At 50.6% G+C, this 22,520-nt stretch overlaps 1 protein-coding gene across 3 annotated transcripts in view; it reads left to right on the top strand.

The window, feature by feature from the left end:
• The window catches only part of EDARADD (EDAR associated via death domain), a 54,590-nt gene that overhangs the window by 11,109 nt on the left and 20,961 nt on the right, over nucleotides 1–22,520 (top strand). For 2 of the 3 annotated variants that reach the window (XM_024561942.4, XM_045196442.3), the window contains exons 3-4: nucleotides 3,197–3,236; nucleotides 8,427–8,485. In XM_024561942.4, coding sequence (XP_024417710.2) covers nucleotides 3,197–3,236; nucleotides 8,427–8,485 — 99 coding nt within the window. Of the gene's footprint in view, nucleotides 1–3,196; nucleotides 3,237–6,670; nucleotides 7,158–8,426; nucleotides 8,486–22,520 lie in introns of all 3 variants that reach the window. The other variant, XM_045196443.2, reaches the window with a different exon arrangement.

Here is a 22,520-nt window from a genome sequence, read left to right as displayed (position 1 = left end):
TACTCATTATTCCCATGAAGATCAGAAACCCCCGAGTGATATTTTCCCGAGATAAGTTTCTTTATCATGGGAATCTCCATGACCCAAATAAGCTCTGGGTTTCTCCAGGCTGGAAGCGGCTAAACTCAGCTCTTGTTTTGACACCTGGCAGAAGTGAACGTCTCGGATGTGGGAGAGCTTTGTCTGCGTGTCTCCCTTTAATGCTGTCCCTGTGTAATTGCCCCCCTCTGCAAAACGTCTAACTTGAGGTTGAAGGAAAACATAGGACCACCTTCCGGTGACGGAGCCCCCACAGGCCCCTGGAAGGTGGGCACTGCCCGTTTTGTGGACACTGAGGCCCAGTGGGCCTGGAAACAGCCCTGGAGGGACTCACACCTGGCCTCCACGTACGTGGCTCTGCATCCACCTGTGAGATGGTGGGGTGGGGTACTTGCATCCTCATGCTACCCACGAGGAAGTGGGCGCTAAGGGCTGTGTCTGAAGTCACCCTGCTCTGCCGTGCGTGCCGCCTGTGGCTCAGGACCAAGTCCGGCCGAGACAAGGGGGCATGTGTTACTGGCCTACAGTGTGAGGCACGGGCCTTTGTCCAGAGTGGCCGGAGGATGTGGCTGAGTACTTAAGTGACAACCAATGCGCTGAGTGTGGTAAAATTCAGTGTCTGTAAGTCCGGTGAGTCACGGGACCCGTTGGTGTCTGGGAGACCTGCAGCGTTTGTGTTCACGGCCATGGTCAGAGCGGGCAGTGAAGGGGATTGAGCTGGGACGCCCAGTGGAATTTAGGAGGAACAGATGCCATTGTCTTCACTCCCACAAAACAATGCAAACGCCCCTGTGACCGTGTCCTAGGACCCGCCCCACTGCCCCACCTGTGGCTGCCTGGGGCCCCACTCACTTCCCTGCCCGAGGTCTCCCTCCCTCAGAGCCATTCCTCCTGCTTCTCACCTCAGTTGCCTCTAAGCACTGCACTTCGCAAAGTGCCCTTTCTGAAGCGCGGCTGTGCGAGTTTGCTAGGGCCCCTGTAACGAGGCCCCACAGCCTGAAAGGCTGTAAACTACAGAAACGTATCATCCCCCAGTTCTGGAGCCAGAAGCCCAAGACCAAGGTGCCCGCGGGGCTGTGCTTCCTCTGAACCCACAGGGGACAACCCCCTCTTGCCTCTTCCAGCTTCTGGTGGCTGTCGGCCGTCCTTGGTGTCCCGGGGCTGCGCCACTCCGTTTTCTCTCTTCGTGGGCATGAGGCTGTTTCCTTCCCATAGCTCCGTGTCTGTCTCTCTCCTCTTGTGAGGACATCAGTCACGTCAGATTAAGGGCTCATCCTATTCTAGTATGACCTCATCTGAGCTAATTATATCTACAACGGCCCTATTTCCAGTGAGGTCACATTCTGAGGTACTGGGGGGTAGGGCTTCAGCATATCTTGGGGGGAGGCACAGTTCATCCCGTAACATTCCTGCAGCCTCCGGGATTAAGTCACACTCCTTAGCGTGTCCAGTGAGGTCAGCATCCCTCTGAGAGCCGGTCATGAACAGCTATTTGCTGCTCCCCAGGTAGCCCCTCACCCTCATACCTTCCCGGGGCACCTGTAACTCGGTTCCCTCCCTGCATCCTCAGCTGATGAACTCCTGCCACCCTCCTTCGGGGTCAAGGTTTCCTGATTATGCAGCTTCCTTCCCCTTGCCCTGGGGCCTTTGGGTTCTCCCTCCTGGTCACTCGTCCCTACTTTCTACCAAGCTGTGCTGGGTTGCTTGCTTGTCTGAGTTCACGCAAGACTGTGCCAGCCATCACCCCCCGTGCAGAGCTGGGCTCAGGCAGGTGGCAGGGTGTAGTGAGCTCAGCTCTCACCTGAACCCCTCTGCCTTCCTTCCAGGGCTTCGTTGTAACTGGCCTCAGTGTGTGGTACCCACCCCCGTCTTCCTCTTCTGCCTCCATGTGCATCCCTGCCTCCCTCTGGCCAGCCTTCCACACCCGGCTGGCCACTCTGCTCCCCACCTGGCCTTGCTCCTCTGGGCTACTGTCTGCACTCACCACGTCCTTCGCTCAGGCCTCCTTGTCCCCGGCTGCCCCTAGGCCTAGCTCAGATGTCAGTCTCTCCAGGAAACCTGCCCTCCCCAGTCCGTGTGTCCATTCCTGCAGACTTGCAGCTGTTTAGCTGACACAAATCAAAGCCTGGGCCCTGCTCTTGTCTTTCCCAGGAAACAGGCAAATAATGTACAGAGAGCCTGGGAAGTGTTGACACATAGGTGTGTTTTTCTGTTGAGCGGGTGTCGAGAAGGATTTCGTCTGGGGGAAAATTGACTCCCAAGTTCTCTGTGATTGATGATTGATTGGTCGATTGCTTTTGTGCAAAGGGGTTGGAGGCTTCTAGACGTCCTGAAACTTTACTGCCCAGCTCCAAAGAACCTCCCAAAAAAGGCATTTAAAACAAAATCCTTCATTTCACGTTTGTTTGTTTTTGTCCTCTGTCCAAGGGGGAGGCCCATGGGAGGATTGGAAGGTGCAGCTTAGTTAGGCTGTGGGACAGTGGACCCCCCTGGGTCAGAGGGCCAGGTGGGGAACTGGGCACACTCTCACCCTACTCATGGAAGTCTTCAGAGAACGACTACTGGTATAATCTGAAGGCAACGCTTCCAGAACATTCCATACCTGGGTGCTTGTGGGCGCCAACAGAGAAACGTGTGGTTGTGAGTGCGCTGCCGCAGTGCGGTGCTCGGTGAAGGCACGGGGCACTGTGCGTAGCTGAGCCTGGTGCCTGAGCGGTCTGCAGATCTTTCTGCAGCCAGCGGGATGGTGACTGAACGCAGGACGGGGCTGTCACAGACAGGACTGCCCAGGACACCGCGACAAAAATGAGCGCATCCCCATAGTTCATGAAAACAAGTGCCCCTCAGTTTTAGGCTGGAGGAAATTAGCGCTGCAGGCAGGAGAGGAAGTGCGGTGCAGTGGTCAGAGCTCAGGAAATCAGGAAGGCTATTGTACTTCATGTTCCCACATTAACTCCTCGTCAACCTTGATCTTGTTTCTGTAAGTGGAGAACACACACCAGCTGTGGGTCAGCCCTAGTGATAAGTCCAAGGCTAACAATGTGCGAAGTTTTGAATTAAAATCATGATTTTCCCAAGACGAAGCTTTCTTTTACTTTGAGCTTACAATTGACTGTGGTGTTTAAAAATAACTGTGCTCTTTTGTTGGTTTCTACAGTCAGACAAATACCCTATTCAAGACACGGGACTCCCTAAAGGTATGTACAGTTAACATAACTACGCGAGCTTATGATTATTGTACTATCTTGAATGAAACACTAGTGAAAGTAACTTTTCATTAGTTAAAATTGTAAATGGCTTTTCTGGATGATTATCTCAGGCGTGAATTCTCTTATTAAAATATATAAATTAATTTATAACATCATACATGAAATTCCTTGGTGTTTTCCATGTGCATGAAATGAAGACACCCTGCAGGACTCTGGGTTACAAGTGACAGAAGCCTCACTGAAGTTAGTTTTAAAAAGTCGGGGGGAGACTTATTGGCTTAAGGTCTTTGGGCCCTGCCAGCTGCAGGCACTCGAAGGGCGGCGTTGGCTCCCTCTCTCCGGCTCCGTCTTCTGTCCTCAGGCTGGCTTTCCCCACAGTGGGGGAAGATGGTCCCCGACTCTGTTAGCTTCACTTGGTGCTGCTCACGATGGTCGAGAGAGAGGGACCTTCCCCCACAGGTGCGACATGAGCAGTTTGGCTGTGTGGTCACCAGGCCTGAGCCTTGAGATTGGGTGGGTGTGGAGGGGTATACCGTCATTTCCACCCAAACCACAGGAACACCGATTCTGTTTCCAAAGGAGGGCAGCTTGTCAGGCCCCAAAGCAAAAACAGCTCTTTTTCATGGCCACACTCTGACGCATGAGGGTGGTGCGGACCACAGAGGGGGCGAGGCTTTGCCTCTCCTGGTTGGGAGGTCGGGCTGCTGGTTGCCACACTGGAGCCTTTAGCTTGCGCTCTGCTGACAACCCAGAGAGGAGAGTGGGGAGCGGTCAATCTGACCAGCTTCAGAGCTGCCCTGCCCACATCCGCTGCTTCCTGGAGAGGACACTTCCCAGCACACACTGTGGGTTCCCAGCAGCACCTCCAGTGCTGGGTGTCACAGGGTCACTGACTGAAGGTGGGTGGGAGCTCCTGCCAGGGCCCACCCGTGCTTACGTCGGGGCTCTGCCAAGTCTCCCCTCCCTGCCAGTCCCTGCTAACCAGACTCTTCCCCAGCTTCCTGAAATTATAGCATCAGAGGATTCTTCCAGTGTGTGTCCAGGGAATGGCAGTGGTGGAGGAAAGACTGGGTGTGAGCCCCACTCCCGGCTATTAGGGGAGGCTCTGGCGTGCTCACTGCCCCCCTTATCCAAGGATGACCTCTGAGTGTCCTGAGTCCCCAGGCTGTGGTTCTCCAGTTCTGCGGGAGAGTGGGCGGCGTGAGCCCAGCAGCCAGGCGCAGATGGGACACAGTCTTGGGTGACACTGAAGACTTCAGTGTGGTGTTTGTTTAAAATGCAGATCCTAGGCCCCACTGCCCTGAAATCATGATGGGTGGTCCGGGGTCAGGCCAGGGGACCTACTTTCTAATACTAAGTGGCTGGGACCCAGACCTCACTTTGAGAGCCAGACCGGAAAGCTTCCAAAGCTTGGTGTGCCTGCCAGTGACACACAGATGAGAGAATGGAGCCCAGCCACACCGCCAGCCCTCGTGGGCTCCGTGGTGACTGCTGGCCTCCGGTCTCAGGTTCCCATCTGCAGCGCAGGCAGGACACGTGAGCATCCACCTCTCAGGTACTTGTGAGACGTCAGGGGACCGAGCCTGGGATGGTGTGCCTGACACACACGAGCCTCAGCCAGGTGGAGGGAACATGGCCAAAGAACTGTGAGAAATCAGGGTTGAGGACTGTCGAAAGCTTTCATAGCAGAGTGTCATCAAGTGGGACTATTTTATTATTGTTATTATTATTATTAGAATCCTCAACCGAGGATATGTTTGGATATGTTTGTTGATTTTAGAGGGGGGCGGGGGTGGGGGCAGAGAGAGAGACCTTGATTGGTGCCTTCTGTACTCGCCCTGACTGGGATCGAACCCTCAACCTTCTGAGGTTTGGGATGACGCTCTAACCCGCTGAGCCACCAGCCAGGGCCCAAGTGGGGCTATTTCAGACAAAGGATGAGCTGCACTGACTCAGGGAAAACACTGTCCTGGTTCCGTCTATCTCAAGATCTTTTCTTTATCAGCCTTAAATGAGATTTCCTGTTTTGAGAGAAAACGATTGTTGCCTAGCACCCTGATACTACAGTAACCATACTGTTGGGTTTCTCCTGGAACTTGTGACAAAACTTTAATTAGAATGGTGATGAGTTGACAAGAAACGTGGCTATAAAAACTCTATCTTCTGTGGAAATAGTGTTAGTAAGCACATCATTTCTTATCTCCAAAGAAATATATCATCTTACATGTAATGGACCAGGTCTAGAAGTTTAAACAATACTCACTTCAACATTTGCATTCAATAACATAACAACTTAATGTCTGCTAGTATTTTTTTAATGATATCATCATCAAATGTTTATGGTAATTTTCTCGTTGATGTTGTTTTTAGGGAGAGAAAACCCATATGAATTAGTGAAGAGATTAGTTTATAGATTTAAAAGTAAATGTAATCTAATTATATTAAGTACAAACTCAGACCCTGACATTTAAATGAATTTTAGGGACACTTCTTATTTAGTAAATGAACCATTTGTAATTAGCTTGAGCAATTTCCATATGGTTAAAAAGTCCTCGGAATTTATTTTCTTTAGCAGATTAATCATGTTTCACAAAATCCTTATTATATTTCTAGTATATTCTTACGTAATTCGTCGACCGTAGGAAGCTAATTCCTTAAAGCAGTCCAAACTGGAGTGGTTTTGAGTAATGTGGTTTTACCATAGATCAGCTGTGGAAATCCAGTCTAATTTTAGCGATCAGCATGTTTTTGAGGTGAAACATGTTATTGTGCTTGTTTTCCTGATGGGAACAAGTATGTAGCTTCCACCTTCCCTGGTGGCAGGGACTTCAGGGGTCACAGTGCCAGGCCTCGTGTCTGGTGGGGTACACGCCCCGTGAGCATCTGAGGCGCTGAGTTCAACTCAGGACCAATATACAGAAATTGGAACCGAATCTCTTGTCTCGTAGAAAATGCTGGCTCAAGTGTTCTGAAGGAAATGTGACCCCGCATTTGAGAGAAAAATGCCTTTGGAAAAAGCATTCTGATTTGTGAGCCACTGTTCATAGTGAGGGGAAATCGTACATAAATACATCACGAATCCATCTCATTTTATCATCTTCATTTTTTCTGGTGTTAACGTTCTTTTCTTTTATTGTTCAAAAATTTATATAGTGAATCTAAAGTTAAAAGAGAAGTAAAGTAGAGTGGTTTTGTTGTTAATGATTTTGAGGAATTTGAACTTAAGCATAGATGATATTTGGGGGCCTTTGAGAACAATTGGTTAACTAAATGTAGAAGTAGTAGCTCAATTTGAAAAAGTTCGGAGAAAATAAAAATGTACTAAGGCAATCTCTAAAATAATTCAGAAGTAAAAATGTCCACGCTTGTTAAAATAACAAGTTGACCAGTTAGTTGGTCTCCTGTGCATTCTCACCTTGCAGGTGGCAGAATCCCGTTAATAGGTTTTCTTGTTCAAACTTGAAACCCAGCGCCTGACCACCTGCGTGATTTGCCGTGCGTCTGGTCCTGGTCATTCCACACCTCCACGCCCTCCCACTTACCTCCACCAAGACTCTCTGGGGCATCTCCTGTTACGATAAAAGAAATACCAACCCCCTCCCACAAATTAGGACATGAATAGAAAGTTGACGGCTCTGCAATTGTTTCTCTTTTGCGGAGAGCAAAGGACAGGGAGATAACCTTAGGAGTGTTTGCGGTACCACATAAGAGTTGCCATTTAAATTCAAGTTGACATCGTATTGGGAAAAAATACCCCAGTTTCACAGAAATGCTGAGTTGCCATTATGAATGAGCCTGGCCATCGTGAGAAGCCGTATGACTGAGACCACAGGTCTGTAACTTTTTGCTGCATGGGGATCTGTGGAGTGCTTGTCGGATGTCAGTTTTCAGGGGTCTCTGAGGTGCCAGGTAAGGCCTGGAGTGGAGCCCAGGAATCTACTTGGTTAATAAGCTGCCCTGGTGACTCAGGTGCGAAAGGCTGGGGACTATATCTCGAGGAACACACGCTGAGGCAGGACCTCTGCCTCTCTGCTTAAAGGATATCGCATAGACGCTCAGTGGAAGACCGTGTTTAAATGGTGCAGGAGGGAGTGAGTATAGCCCCTTATTTGAACAAACCTGGCAGCCAGCCCAGCACACAATAGGTGAATGAATGTTAACGAAGGGAAAAAATAAACAGATGAATCAATCTGTCGTTCAGTCTTCACTTTTGAACCCTGAGTTAAATGGTTCTCTGTTTAAGGCTTTATAACTCTGAAAGCGTACATGACACCGAACATTTCTTTTATAGCACGCTGTGTTTCTGTCAGCTTTCAAGTTCAGAGTGTGATGTGGAATTCTGAGGTTAAAGATAAAAATCTGATGGAGCAAAATCGTTTTTTAACACATCTGTACAACCATCACCGCATGGTGGGGACCCGTGAAGTTAATACATGTAGGACAACCCGAGGGTGGAAGTTCTTCCCTAACCGTGAACTTTGAAAGGTGTCAGACATTTCACATGCCTCTCCTGCTCCTGTGACCTCCTGGCAACCCCCAGGTTCACAGAAGGACTGGAACGGCTGGGTGTGGCTTCTGGGAGGTGAGCTAGCAAGACAAGTGCCCCCCCCCCCCCCGCCCCCCTCCTTTGGCTCTCCAAAGGGCTTAGTAAAGTGTCAGACAGACGAATGACACGGTGCATTTGATATGCTGTCTGTCAGAGGGGGATGTGTTTTGAGTGCCTCTTGCTCATCCCGTCTGCGAGGAGGGTCCCTGCCCTGGGGTTTTGGTGGTGGCCACACACAGGACCCCTGACACTGGGTAGATGACATCGACAGATGTGTGTCAGTCACATGTGCTCACATCCTGGGGGAGAAGGACCCTGAACACCACACCGGGCCCTACAGGGGGCCAGAGTGAGCAGCCAGGTGCTGGGGAAGACAGGCCCTGGTCCCCGAGGGAAGAGGGGGAACAAGTCTGGCCTGGTGGGGATGGAGCCCACCACGCAGGGGGTGGCAGGAACCTTGCTGGTCCCCTTGGTTAGGAGCACTGTTTGGCAAGGCGCCTCCATGGGGCAGGTACGATCCGGCCGTCCTGACCCTGCCAGGTGTCCAGGCCGCATGTCACGTGGAGTCTTAGGCCTCACCGCACGCGGACTGTGTTCTTTTTAACCGAGCTTTGCGTCTCTTGTTTTCCTAGTTGAAGAGTGTGACCCACACCCTTTGGACTGCCCAACGAAGCCTCATGTGCAACATCAGGTAAGAATGACTTCAGTTGTATTTTTACCTTCATGTATGTATAATGTTTAACTAGAATTTTTAAGATTACCTTATAGAGCTTTGAAAATACAGAACAGGATTTTTAGGTAATAAAATGGGTCTGGAAGTGATCTTTGAGCCTCCCAGTATGGTAGCAGATCCGTAGAACTGGCGTTACTTGTAGTCACGGCGGCAGCGTGGATCCACCCTGTGAAGTACATCTTACCTGCAGGCTGAGAAACAGCCCCTGTCAGGGAGGTAGAAGGGAGAGCTGCTTTCTCTCATAAGTAATGGGCATAGGGATTCTTATTAAGCTGCAACAACACTGGGTAGTCTCAGAACATTTTTGTAATGTCTTATCAACCTTTTGCCCTTTTTATATAGCAGAAGTAGAACTTTGCATATTTTTTATTGCCTTTTTCCAAAAAGCAAATGCATTTATTGTTTTCTGGCTATAAAAGAATGGTTGGTATTTTAATTTCAGATGGGGTAAAAGTGTGCACAATAATCCGAAATTGCCTGTCATTCCACCGGTCATGTTTTGAGGTGCCTTCTTCCAGCACCTTCTGTGGGTCGCTGGGTGCTTTAGTTGCTGCCTGTACTGTGCAGCGGATGGCTGTCACCCGCCTGAGCTCATCAGCGAAATTGCACAAAACTTCACACCTGCTTAGTTTAGGAGCATCAAGGGTCTCAAAAGGCACGTCTCACCTCAAGATCAGTCCTGGTCCTTCCTTAATGCCAAGTTAATTTTGAAACAAGACCAATGGGAAGTTATGCTCAGTCTGACTTGTAAAACATCCGTCTGTAATGAATCATTAATAAGGGTATTCTTGGATAGCCAAATCACTTTTGTAAGAAAGCAAAGTTATTCAATACAGTTGAAAAAACTAGTAATGTCATTATAAACACAGCTCTCCTGAAAGTTGTCAGTGATGCTATTTCAACTTTCATTTGGGGGTCTTCAGTCCCTCGTTGTAACTGTCTTGTTAATTTTGATACTCAGCATTTTCCTTGGAATTACAAGCTAATGATCGGCTTTGGCACCAACTGAGCGTAAAATATTTTAGTAAGCCTGGTTTATACATTCTTCCTGTCTTACAATTTCTAATTTGTTTAACAAAGGTTTGTTCTTCACATTTTGGGGTGAATGGTATAGACTCCCTCGAAGATACAAGAATGCCGCGTTGTTTCGTTTGCTTTCAGGGATTTCCCCAAACCACTTAAGATTAGGTACATGTAGTGTTAGGATGCTGTTCAGTGTTTTTCCTAATTTTTGTGTTATAGTTCTTTTCTATGTGAAGTAAAGACTATCCTAAAATATGAAAATATATTTACCAACTAAAAAAAGGAGGGGGGGAACCTATTTGAGTTTTTAAACGTTATATTCCTACAAAAAAAATAGGCCTGTACCAGGCCTCTTCAGTTGATTATTTCTTTGAATAATCTATAGGATTTGTTCTAACTGCTAGATATCCAGAAAGAGTCTTTAAAACGAACTTGGCAGTCAGAACAAAGGAAACTCACTAGGGGAGAAACGTCAAAAAGAAAAACAACAACCCACACACACACATAACACAGAAACCCATACTCCATTTTCTATAGCTCAGACATTAAAAGCAAGCTGAAAACATGTTCTTTAGGATATGGAATATTTGCTGTTTCTGTGATTGTTATAACTTAAAATCCTCCTCTACGAAGACTGACTTTTATCTGCTTCATTTGAATGAGGCAAAGGAAGAACACTGGTTTTTTGGAGGTTGAAAACTGAAGTCTGACGTGTGCTACAAGGCTTCGTAAAGAGCTCTTCCCTTTTAGTCATTTAATATCAAACCCTGTCTACTAGGGTCTCCAACGCCTCTGGCTCATGGCAGCTGGAGTTTGCTGAGCTCTGAGACCAGCTGGGCTGGGTGCTCTTGAGGGAGAAAGGAGACGGGACCCCAGCAGAGCTCCCGGGCTTTTGGAGAAGGAGCGCACACAGTCCTCGATTCATGTGTTTAAAAATTCCCATGGTTCTTTATGTTAAAGAAAATATTCCCTAGAACCTTAAGCAACAATAAAGTTTTTACTGCTTTAACTACGTGCACAAATATATGGCTAGTGATAGTAAAACGAACTTCGTTCCAGTTTGTAGCCAAGAATCCACACCAAGAAGAGACCAAAGTGATAAGAAAAATGGTAAATACCTGGATGCTAAGTTGGAATTAGCAGTGATGGAAAGAATGACATTTCCCCAGTTGATGTTGTTTATTTGGTTCTGCCAAACTAATGTTATTTTTTTTTTTTAAGTTTTCAAAGCCACGTTCAATTCTTGGCTCATTTAGTTGCGACAGAAGTAAAACAGTCGGTGAGACGTTAACAAGGGACAGTGGGCAGAGGGGAGACTGAAACTCTCTATACTCTCATCAAATTGTAAACCTAAAACTATTCTAAAATAAAAATTAATAAATAGAAAACCACACTAAATAAAATTTAGAATCTAGGAAAATGGAAAAATTCACCCACAGTTCCACTACTCCCTTGCACAGTTTTATATGGATGATTATAAAAACCAGGAGCGACTGCGTTGTTGTGTAAAACCATTTCACAACCATTGCATCCCGTTTGCTTGCTACAAGGCCTCCCCCCAGCTGCAGGAGCTTCGAGGGGTCTTCTCTGACACAGAAGTGGGTGCTAGGGAGTGTCTGAGGGCAGGGGAGGGCACCCCTGGGGGAAGGGACGTCTCAGCAAGACTCTGAGGACAGTCGGTGACAGGCGGAGCATCACCTGCAGCAGAAGTAAGTCTTGGGAGAGCGTATTCAAAAAGTAAGTTGGGCCCCAGAGCCTAGAATGCTGGGGAGCAGTAGACGGAAGGTATTGGGGTTTTAAGCAACAGTCACATGACCATATGTGGGACCCTGGGGGGAGAGGGGGCTGAGGAGAAGACTGTTGTAACCTGGGTCTGGGAGACGGTTGCCACGAGCAATGTAAGTGGAGGATTCTGGAAGGAGACCCGGTTTGTGTGTAACTGTTGGGATTGCGTCGGTCCGTTCAGGCCTGTGAAGTTTGGGGGGTGGGAGAGATCGTGACGAGGTCTAGTAAGTGGTTGATGACGCAGCCCCAGGTGTTGGCTTTGGGCTCCTGTGCCGGGGGTTACAGGGGAAGGCCTAGCAGCAGAGGAGACCCACAGGGCTGAGCCCTTGTGGGGCAGCAGAGGGAGCCAGGGGCGGGGCTCGGGGCCACAGGTCAGAGGCGGCCCAGGGGCACGCAGGCAGAGTGGCAGCCAGAGCGGAGAGCTGTCGGTGGTCGGGCGCCCTGCTTCCCCGTGCCTTCCCAGGGTGTAGTTCCATGTTTGCTGATGGTTTGTTTCACTGTGTCTCCCGAGGGTTAGGCCATGACCCCCAAGGGCAGGGCCTGCCGTGTCTTTCTGCTCAGAATTCCATCCTCACTGCCTAGCTCATTGTGAGTCTCAATAAGTATATGCTGAATAAAAAGAGAGAAAGGCCAGGACTGGGCATCGCTTCGAGTGCGGAGCAGAGGACTGTCAGCATCCTTGGGGCCCAGCGTGGCCACAGGCGATCCGCAGAGACACCTCTGGATTTGTCCACTTGGATGCTCCTGAGGCCTTTCAGGGAGGAAATGGGTCACAGGGACAAGAACATAATTGCCAGGCCTATGGGATGAGTGGGTCATGGAGACTCTGCAGTCCTGTCAAATTCATTAAGGTAGCAAGGAAAAACATTAACCTCTCTTTGGAGAGTGTCAGAAAACACAGAAAACGTCAGGTTTTAAAGGGCAGGGTATCACGGGAGTGGAGCGGTGAAAACTAAGAGGGAGAAGAGAGAGAAGTGGGATAGCGAATAATTAGTGGGTTTGTTTTCCCTGCAGACAGCGGAGAGGATTCGTTTCCTCAGCAAACACTTACTGACAGCATTCTTGGCAGTGTTCGGTGGAGAACGCACGCGCGGCGCGTGGATTTCCCTCAGGGATTTGTAATCTGGCGGGGACGGTGAGGTGCGTGCACTTGGATGTTAGCTGAAGTTCAAAGGCACAGAGAGATGAGCTGGTATTTTAAAAGGAAGAACCACCAGTCTTTGTAGGAGGCAAGACTGAGAGAAGGCTGACGAGTGAAGATAGAAACGTTCTTTTTAGCCATAAAGACAAGCAGTGGAGAGAGCCGAGGTGCCGGTGGAGCTGTGCCTTGAATGATGACGTTTAGATGGGGCAGGGAAGGGGGAAACCTAGCGAAGATGTTTGGGAGGAAGAGATTGTTCTGTGTCTCCAGGAGGGAGGCGTGGGCCTTCCGGGACTAGGCGGTGGGGTGATAGTGCTCGATGAATTGGAAATGATTCCGAGAGGAGAGAGGATGCAAGATCCACACATCCATCCATCCACCAAGTGGCTGAGAGCCAAGAGCGCCTTACTTAGCAGCACTGCTTGGTGCGGGGACATAGGGGTGAGTGCTCGGAGCAGCAGTCAACTGAGCGTGACAGTCTCTGCCAGGAAGGCTGAGCACGCAGGTATGTGGGTGCTCCAAGAACAGGGGTTCCACAGGCAGGGAAACTATGAAACGCTCCCTCAGACTCCTAGGGGGGTCTCAGCACATAGATGGTAAGCCGACTTGTGTGAATGGGGACTTGGTTCTGCCCCTCCTAGCCCTGTAGATGTTAACTGTGCCCCGTCCCCAAATCCAGTGCCTCCTCTAAGCCACTGGAACATGGGCTGGGCTCTCGTGGAAATCCGGAGGGCCAGGGTGGAGGATGGGACGTTCCTGGAGGAGTCTTCCCATGGGATGATGGGGTCAAAACAGAGCTCTAGAAAGGTTGTCCTTTGTCCTAGCTGTGGCTTGCCCAGGGGGTGGGTAGGGAGAAGCCTGAGGCTGAGGGACAGCAGGGGCTGCTGCCCCTGACGGCCTGGGTGCAGGTGCTGCGGGGAGAAGGAACGGGCAAGTGCAGTTCAGACACGTGGATTGGGGTGCTGGGGCCTGGAGCAAAGGGCAGCACACGGGGCCTCAGCTACAGAAATGCGTCGTGTCCTAGGTCTGGAGCCCGTGACTCTGAGACCCGGGGTCTGCAGGCTGGCTCCTCCCAAGGCCTCGAGGGATCTGCTCCAGGCCCTCCTCCGAGGCCTGTGGACCTGTGGACCTGTGGACCTGTGTTCCCTGTGTCTCTCCACATCGCCTTCCTACTGTGTGTGCCTGTCACTGCGTCCCGATTTCCCCTTCTCCTCAGGACACAGGTTGTATTGGGTTAAGGCCACCCCTTGTCACCTCGCTTTACCTCGATTACAGTCCCGCTCTGAGGTGCCAAGGGTTAGGCCTTTATCGCCTCTATTTCAGGGTTGCAGCTCAACCCCAACAATGTTTAAGATCAAAACAAAATGAGAACTAAATAGCCCTGGCTGGCGTGGCTCAGTGGGTTGGGTGTCATCCCACAAAGCAAACGGTTGCTGGTTCAATCCCCGGTCAGGGCACATGCCTGGGTTGCAGGTTCCGTCCTAGTCAGGGTGTATATGAGAGGCACCCCATCGATATTTCTCTCCCTCATTTTCCCTCCCTTCTCCTCTCTCTAAAAATACATACATACATACATAAATGAATTAACTTAAAAAAAAAAAAAACAAGAACCAAACAGCAACAACACATTTTGGAGGCGAGATGAAAAAGATTTGGTCTGACAGGAGGGAAGGGTTGCGGCCAGGTGAGGCCACGGTCACCAACTGTAAAATAGCCTGTCAGGGCAGTGGGGGCGGGGTGGGGGGAGAATGTCACGGAGCATGTCACAAATGCTCTGTGGGGGCGTGACGGAGAAGTAAGGCAAACCTGGAGCAACCCGTGCAGAACAGAGAGTTTCTCACGGTGATAGTTCCCGGCCGGGGGATGGTGGGAATGCCCTCTGGACTGGAAACAGCCTGCGTCCTGCGTCAGGCACCAGAGCACAGCAGGGGCTCTTGGATGGTGTGAAAGAAAGCAGTGAGGCCCTAGGGTGCAGAGTCCCCAGGAGCCAGGAGGCGGTCCTGCGCAGTTCAGCAGCCTGGCCTCTTCCGCTTCCTAGGCTGTGGTTGGCAGCGTGGTTTGCAGGGGAGCCCGAGCCCAGGCTCCACCCTCCAGAAACCTGCAGGACCCAGAAGCGGGGACACACCCGACTGCAGGCCCACCAGGCCCAGACTCTCCTGCTGGGGGTCAGGCCTGTCATTTGGGGGAGGACTGGACAGGCCTCAGAGAGACCCCGCAGCGAGTGCGGGGAAGGATGGGGACTGGGTTTCAGGAGCTGAGCTTCTAGAAGAGCAACAGGAAAAGCAGGACCTTCCCAAACTGGGGGTGGTTTGAAAAGCCCTCAGGTGACTGTCACGAACCCTGCCGCCTGCCCACAAATAAAATCACTGAGTGGGAGGGACAAAGGGTGTAGCTATGGGTTAAATTTGCCAATCCACAGCAAGGTTGGCGTCAGAATAACTTCAGTTAATGTTAAGTCTCCTATTGTGAGATTAGTCTTTGTCGGCCAAGTCCTGTCACCACCCTACCCTCTCTGCCTTTTGGGGATAATCCAGAGGCTGGCATCTCATATTGCACATAGAAGGTGCTGGAAAGGGGCAGGCCCTTCAAGTGGCTGCTGTGTGATCTGGCATTGTAGGCAGGAATGAGAATTCTTTTTTTCTTTTTTAAAGATTTTATTTATTTATTTTTAGAGAGAGTGGAAGGAAAGAAGAAAGAGAGGGAGAGAAACATCAATGTGTGGTTGCCTCTCTCACGCCCTCTACTGGGGACCTGGCCTGAAACCCAGGCATATGCCCCGGCTGGGAATCAAACTGGTGACCCTTTGATTCATAGGCCCAATCATTGGCCCATTGATTCATGTGCTCAATTCACTGAGCCACACCAGCCAGGGCAGGAATGAGAATTCTTAAGGAGAGATGTTACAAACAGGGAGCACCTGTTAGTGGTCCAGGGACGACATATTTAAATCTTCTCACTAAAAGTTACTACTGCTCATCTGTGATTTGCTTAGACCAATGGTTCTGGCTCCTGTGTCTCACACGCCGGAGACTCGAGCAGAAGTGGTCTAGGTAGGCAGCATGCACATGCTTCTTCCAGCCCCAGAGCTGCTCCTGTGCAGCCAGAATGTGGAAGGCAGGGCTGGACCGTGTGTTCTCAGGAAACCGGAGTCAGACATGCCCACAGCACCGACTCTTCATTGCCACACATGCCAGCTGCTCCCACCTGCTACCAGGTATGGCCCGGTTGACTGATGTAGAATTGGGACAGCCTGGGTGGGCCCGATCCTGCAGCCAGCCCCTCCCCATGGTCAAGCAGGCACAAGGGACAGTCTGCCGCTGGTAAAGAGTGTGGGAGGGAGGAGCCTTTGACATCCCCAACCCGTGCTCTGTCTCTCAGGCCTGATAATCCCAGGAGCACACGTTGGGAAATGCTGATGTATTTCTGCATTGGCGTTTAGGCTGTTTTAGGTTTGTTCTGGCCCTAATGTGCACTTTGGGTCCAGAGATCGTGCAGACTTTCATGGGCTGTATCATTGGTCCATTTCTCATTTTATAGCTATGAAAACAGGGCCCAGAGAGATTTGTTCCCTTTTCAGAAGCAATGAACATGTCCGAAGTGTTGCTTTCCTGGGATAACAGCATCCCCAGGCTTGTGGCAGCCTGTGGTGTCCCCGGTATATAGAAGCGCCGTCCTGATTTCCGCCTGTGTCTTCACACAGCATTCGCCTTGCGTGCGTCTATCTCCAACTCCCCTGATTGCAAGGACATGGGCCCCGCACATTACAGGAGGGCTCACCCTGATGACCTCACTGTAACTTGGTTACCCCCGTGAAGACCTTATTTCCAAATAAGGTCCCATTCTACGGTGCTGAGACGAGAACTCCAAAGTATGAGTTTGAAGTCAGGAGGGGACACAGTTCAAGGTGCAACAGCTTGCCGAGACTTGGTGTTGACTGTACTGCTGCCCGTATTGTGGAATCTAGCGCCCGGCAGCATTAATAAGCGGCACTGTGGATGCTATGTAACTCCGAGCTTCGGGGCATGTGCGTGCTGGCCCTTCTCCTGTGTCAGAAACACACACTGATGGCTCACATTCTTCTCTGAGCACGATGCCAGCGCTTTCCTGTAGAACTCCCCTCGACCGCTGTGGATGATTTTGCTTTATTTGTCATCCATTCTGCCTGCGTAGGTCGCATGTACACCTGTTCCTGTGCCTTCTCTGGGGTCCTACTCACTGTCTGGGACATGCCTGGATACGTTTACTCATCCTTTGGCAGATCACAGAGCCTGAGATGTGACGGGCGCTCATTCTCTGTAAAAAGCGTTCAGTATAGCTGTGAGCTAGGGGTAAAGAGTTCTCTCTGTTGAGTGAGTACTTTTCCATGATAGAAGTAGTGTTCTTATTGAAAGAAGATGAGAGGCATATTATTTCCTCTGTCTTTCCTTTGCATGAGAGTAACTCTTTTCCTTTCTTAATGCAGTATCATGAGCATTTTATATAAGCAGTAATTACGATGTACTCAAAATAATAATAATTATAGTTAACATGTTTAAGGCTGAGTGTTGTCGTTCCAAGCACTTAGCTGTATGAACTAATTTAATTTTCAAACAACCCTCTGTGGGATGACTGTTATTGTGCCCATTTTACAGATGCACAGAGAGGCTGAATAATTTGTGTAAGGTCACACAGCTGCGGAGCAGCAGAGTCAGGATCTGACTGCAGACTGCCTGCTCGTAGATGCTTCTGGCCTCACCATGGGTGACAGAGCTAGGAGGAGCTGCCAGGCCCTGTGTCCTGCGTCACCTGGAACTAGTTACCTGACCTCTCTCAGTCAGTTCCCTCCTTTGTAAAATGGGTGTACTGACACGTCTCCTAGCACACAGTAGGTGCTCAATAAACAGCTGGTTAGTATTGTATTTAAATGCTATGAACTCTAGTCAGTACTTAGACCTCTCATCCAGTCCAAAGCTTCTCTCCTCACCTCTAACTCAGGCCTGATCTGAAATTTCCATCGCGTACCTGTTACCTGAGCAGGTGGATGTCTTGAGCAGGGTCCTTTCAAGATGGTGCTGGTGCACTTCACATGGACAGCTTGCCCCCTTGTCCACCGCTGGGGTCCCCCGATAGCTGAGCCTGGTGTCTCTGCCCATCAGGAGGCATCCAGCTGGGGACTGAGAGGCTCCCCCAACTAGTGCGCTCTTGAAGCCCCCTCACCTGGCGTGGGTGGGGCAGAGGCCCACTCCCTCCTCCTGATGGGCAAAGGAAGAAAAGCAGCCGTAGCTCTCATTTCTTCCACTAATTCCTTCGAAGACATCTCTTCCTCTTACAAGTTAAAGGTGGGGTTGGGGCAGGGGTCATACTGCCACTTGAAGCCCCCACGTAGCTGGTCTCTTAGGGTTTACCTAGCACCTCTCTGTGGGGTCCATGCATGCCAGTACCCTCAGCTTGGGGCCGATCAGAACTCTTAAGGCCCTAGGAAAACATCCCGTCTCATATCCTGTTATGTTTCATCCTGTGCCGCAGAGTTGCTTAGAGAGTTTCCTATTACGGGGCTAAGATGGCTTCAACCCTTGTGCTGTTGTAAATACTGCGTAGTGAAGGTCCCAGCGCCATCCCATTCCCCCGCCCCCACCACTCCCCCGCCCCCACCACGTGAGGCTGTTTGTTGACTGTTCATCTGCTGTGAGAGGAGGCAGACCCAGTAGACCAGGCTGCCATTCTCCCACTGAGCAAGGCAGAAGAGCTCCAAGTCAAATCCTAGTGATGCATGCCACCAAATTTTAAAAAAACAGGAAGAGGCTGTCTTATCTGGGAAGGCCTGTGACAACTAATTGATTTCTTTGAAATTAAACAAGACTGAAAAATAAAGTTCTGCATTGTGTTACCCAGAGTAACTGGGGGGCTGGGTCACTCAGGTTGCAAGCCATGGAACTCCAAGCATGCTGGGCTGTCCATAGAGTGACAGAAAGTAGGGTGTGGAGGCCAAGATGGAAGTTCGCAGCCCCTTAAAAGCCAGACCACCACCTTAGCTGACGATTGATGCCAAAGGAGTGGCCCGAGGAATTGTGGCTCATTTTGTATCTTGCTTATTCAGCAAAGAAGCAGGAGTCTTTGTCTCCAAGGACACATGGTTAGTGGCCTTGACCCTCACATGCCATCTGTACCTTCTCTGGGTTCCCCCTTCCTCCCAGCTCCCGCACGCCCCGACATTCCGACAGAGGCCTGAGGGCGCCTTGTCTCCTAAACTCAGTGCCACTGGCACCCCCTCAGAGGGTGGCTTGGCCTCGCCAGTCCTGACAGCTGAGAAAGCAGGTGTGGGCTCGACGCCCACTTGACAACTTGGCCTCTTCAGAGCTGCAGGGGACCCGAGAAATCATGCTGTTCGTGATCTGAGTGGAAGAGGCGGGACCTGGAAACTTGTCCAGTGTCACCCCCTCCCCCCAGCACGGCCCCAATACCCAGTGTTTCTCAATCAGTAGCAGTTGGGTGGTGCCAGTTGCTGGGCCTCTTGCTTCGCCTAAATCTAGGGAGATTTTAGGCTTTTCCACATTCTGATGATAACAGTCTGGCCAGCGGGCATCAGAAAAAAACACCGGAACAAAATTGGTAAATGGAGGGTTGCTCTTTTCGTTCAAAGGACTGAGAGGTAGTTGGCAGAATGTGGTCCGTCGGCCTCTTCACCTTGGCAGAGCACACGCCGCCAGGTCCCCTGCAAACCTCAAGCGGTTCTGGGCTCTGTAACAGCGGGGAAGGGACCCCGTGCGGCCCCTGCTGTGGGTGACAGCTGATGTGAGTCGGCCCAGCAGGCCCCTGCCTGCCCTCTTGCTGGGCAGCAGCCTGCAGGCCCCAGCAGGGTCTGTGTGACAGGCCGGTATGTCCTTCACGGCGTTAACGCTCCCAGAGAAAATCGGATCGTTCTGGTTTTAGGAAATTCTTGGTAGTTTCTTCTTCCCTGAGACGAAGTTTAGAGAACAAGGAACCAGGGCAACCGGCTAAAACTAGAAGACTCCCCCAGAGCCTGCACTTGGAGTTTTTCCCTCTGCCAGTGCAAACCGACAGGGAGGCCTCCGGACCCACAGAGGTGTGGGACAAGGCCACGTTAGAAAATAGGTGAAGAGATACACTAAGCACCAGAACGTTAAAAATAAGTCTGTAATTCCAGGTGAAGCTGATGAGGGTCTTTAAAAGCCATAGATCTTTCTGTGTTTTGATGCCCTAGACAGTTTTACCTACAGCAGGAAAAGACCTACCTCTACTCCATTCGGCACATCACTTCCTTAAGTCGAGTCATCTTCCCTTCTCCACACTCAGCTGATTATCCCAGACGGTGGCCTCCCGCCCTCTGCTCCTGTGTCCACATCTTCTCATAGCGCCTCCCCCCTGGATCAGACCCCACCCCAGACTCTCAGGTGCACCTCTGACTCAGCCTCACCCCTTCCCCCTCTGGGCATTACGATGGAGCTCTGCTGATTGGGGTGGAAGCTGCCTTGCTGAATCCTGACCAGGACCACCTGCCATCTCTGTGTTGGGTTCTTAGAGGAAACAAGATGCACTCCCCCCCCATTCGTGCCACCCACCGCAGCCACAGCTATCATTCAGGGCCTCGAAGACTTTTTTCTATAATGGACTTCCCAGAAATGAAATTTTAAAAGAAATCGTAGTACTCTCTTTTGATGTAGTCTATTACGTCTCTGTCTTTGACTTCTTTGTGCTTTTGGGCCAAGTCAAAATAAAATGTTTGCACTAAGATTGTACAGGTCAAAGGGCGACATGCCTGCTTGCTGGCACTTAGTAGCTGTTTCCCTAAGAACAGCATACGGGAGGTTTGCTTATTAACCAATGAAATCGCACGGTCCTCTATTCTGCCGGTTCTGTTCGACTTTGTGGCTTCTCATTACGTAGCGTATTCTCTTCTAGTTCCACTTAGTGTTCTGTTGATTGTAACACCTTCGAATTTCCCCAGAACTTCCGGTTGGTGTGGGGGTCAGGGGCAGCCACCTCACACGGGTTGGGAGTGTAGACTGATAGAACTTCGGGAAGACTATTTGGCAGCCTCTGTGACAGGTGGATCCAGCAGGGCCACTCCAGGACTCGATCCTGCAGAAGTCGTAGCAGAGTGTGTTCCAACTGGAGGTCGCCGGAGCAGTGTGGTAGGAAGCGGGTGGATAAACGCCGGCACTGTGACAGTTGTAATACCATGAAACCATGAAAAAGGGGAGTAGCCACTGACCCCCGTTAGTACTGCCATATATCATTGTCATATTATTAAACAAATAAAGCAAGTTGTAGACGAGTATGGTTTGGGGCTAACAGATATCTCTATATAGGTTCCTATGACCGAGGAATCAGCAAGAGTGTGCCCTAGATTGTAGCCAGGAACCTCTGGGAGGGAGATGTGCCACATTGGTGCCACACCAAGTGTTCCACAGCGTAACGCACCACAGGAAGGCTATAGACCAAAACGATGAGTCCATGACCTGGGTTCATGACCCAGGTCCTCATCGCGCCTCCCTCCCCCGCCCCCTGTGGGTCCAGGCCCCAGCAGCGCCACCTCCCACAACTGAGCCCCGACTCCTGAAGGGAGAGAGCTCAGGCAGACTCCCGCCTCTGCAGCATGCACCTCCTCCGGGCCTGCTTGCCTGTGCACATGCAAACCATAATCTCCTGTAAAGTACTCGTGGTGTTTTTGAACAATAACCAACGATCCTTCACACAAAAAGGGAAACCACCCTGCTTTCATCTCTGGAACCAGAGCAAAGGAGTGAAATTACACCTGAGCCCGGCCTCGCAGGCCAGGGGCAGCGGTTGCGTCTGACCCCCACTTCACCTCCCGGAGTAGCAGGGCTTCCTTGTAATCGGATAGAAGACTCGTTGAAGAGAAGAAAGAACTAAATGTACACAAACCTGCAGGTTTGCTCTCATCCTAGCAAAGCACCGTAGCATTTCATTCAAATTTCTATTTTTCCGTGTGTTGTCCTTTCATCCCAGTGAAACTCCCCCTGTTCCCTGAGGTCTCACTTGAAGCCTGGCTCACCTCTGTGCCCCTTGGCATCTGTCTGTACCTGTTTAACACGTTATTCCTTGTGGCACCGATATCTGTCACATCCTTGTTCCATTAACGGACTGTAACTTGAGGCAGCCCGGGGCTGTCTCCTTTGTCCCCACAGTCCAGGACCCGAACGGTCCCTGACATTGAGTAGGTACTTGATAAATGTATCCTAGATGAGACTCACTTCTAAAAGCCAGTTTTCTATGTGTATATTAAACTTCAATAAAAAAGTAAGTGCAAGCCGTTATTACAATAATAGTAATTACTTTGCTGAGAAAGAACTGGTATAAATTGCTTTAGAAAGACCCACCAGGATCCGCGGAGTCAGACAGCTAAGTCCGTGCTTGTCTGAGCCCTGTTACCGTCGCACGCCTCGGCGTTTAGAATCCTGTTTTCAAAGCCCTTCATTCAAGTCTTTTCGTAAAGCAGAGAGGTCAGGCTTCAGCGCGGGCGGTCCTCCGAGAGATGCTGGTTTTCTGCTTTGACTGGCCGGGTCCCTCCAGTGTGAAGTCATCTGCAGGAGGCGTTCCTTCTCGGGCTCTCAGCCTGCCGTCTTGGCTGCAGGAGCCCGGTGAGCTGGGATGATTTGGTTTCCAAGCAGATTTGGTTTGCCAAGTAATGAAGGTGGAACCCTGGGTCAGTTAGCTAAGTGTAGAGAATTAAGTGTGGAACAGTGGAATGCAGCAGAAGACAGCCCCTCGGCATCGGTTACCACCTCCCTCCCGTCCGACCACCCCCCCCCCCGCCAGCATCTGGGCCCTCTGTCCAGCCCCACGTGGACTGCAATGGGGTGCACACCCACTCCGGATGCAGAGGGTCCCCAGGGCGTTTCCTTGGCCCCTGGGGTCTCTCAGAGCTGGTGAGAACCTGCAGAGGGTTCTCCAGCACCCAGTGCCTGCATCTCCCTGAGCAGAGATGGGACCCAGCCAGAGTGCAGATCAGTGTAACCAGCCACCTCCCTTTCTGCGCAGAGAATTTCGGGCAGCAGTTACCACAGTTCCCCAAACATCAGG

Source organism: Desmodus rotundus, chromosome 10, assembly GCF_022682495.2.
Source record: "Desmodus rotundus isolate HL8 chromosome 10, HLdesRot8A.1, whole genome shotgun sequence".
Taxonomy (NCBI): domain Eukaryota; kingdom Metazoa; phylum Chordata; class Mammalia; order Chiroptera; family Phyllostomidae; genus Desmodus; species Desmodus rotundus.
This window is presented reverse-complemented; position numbering and strand designations above follow the sequence as displayed.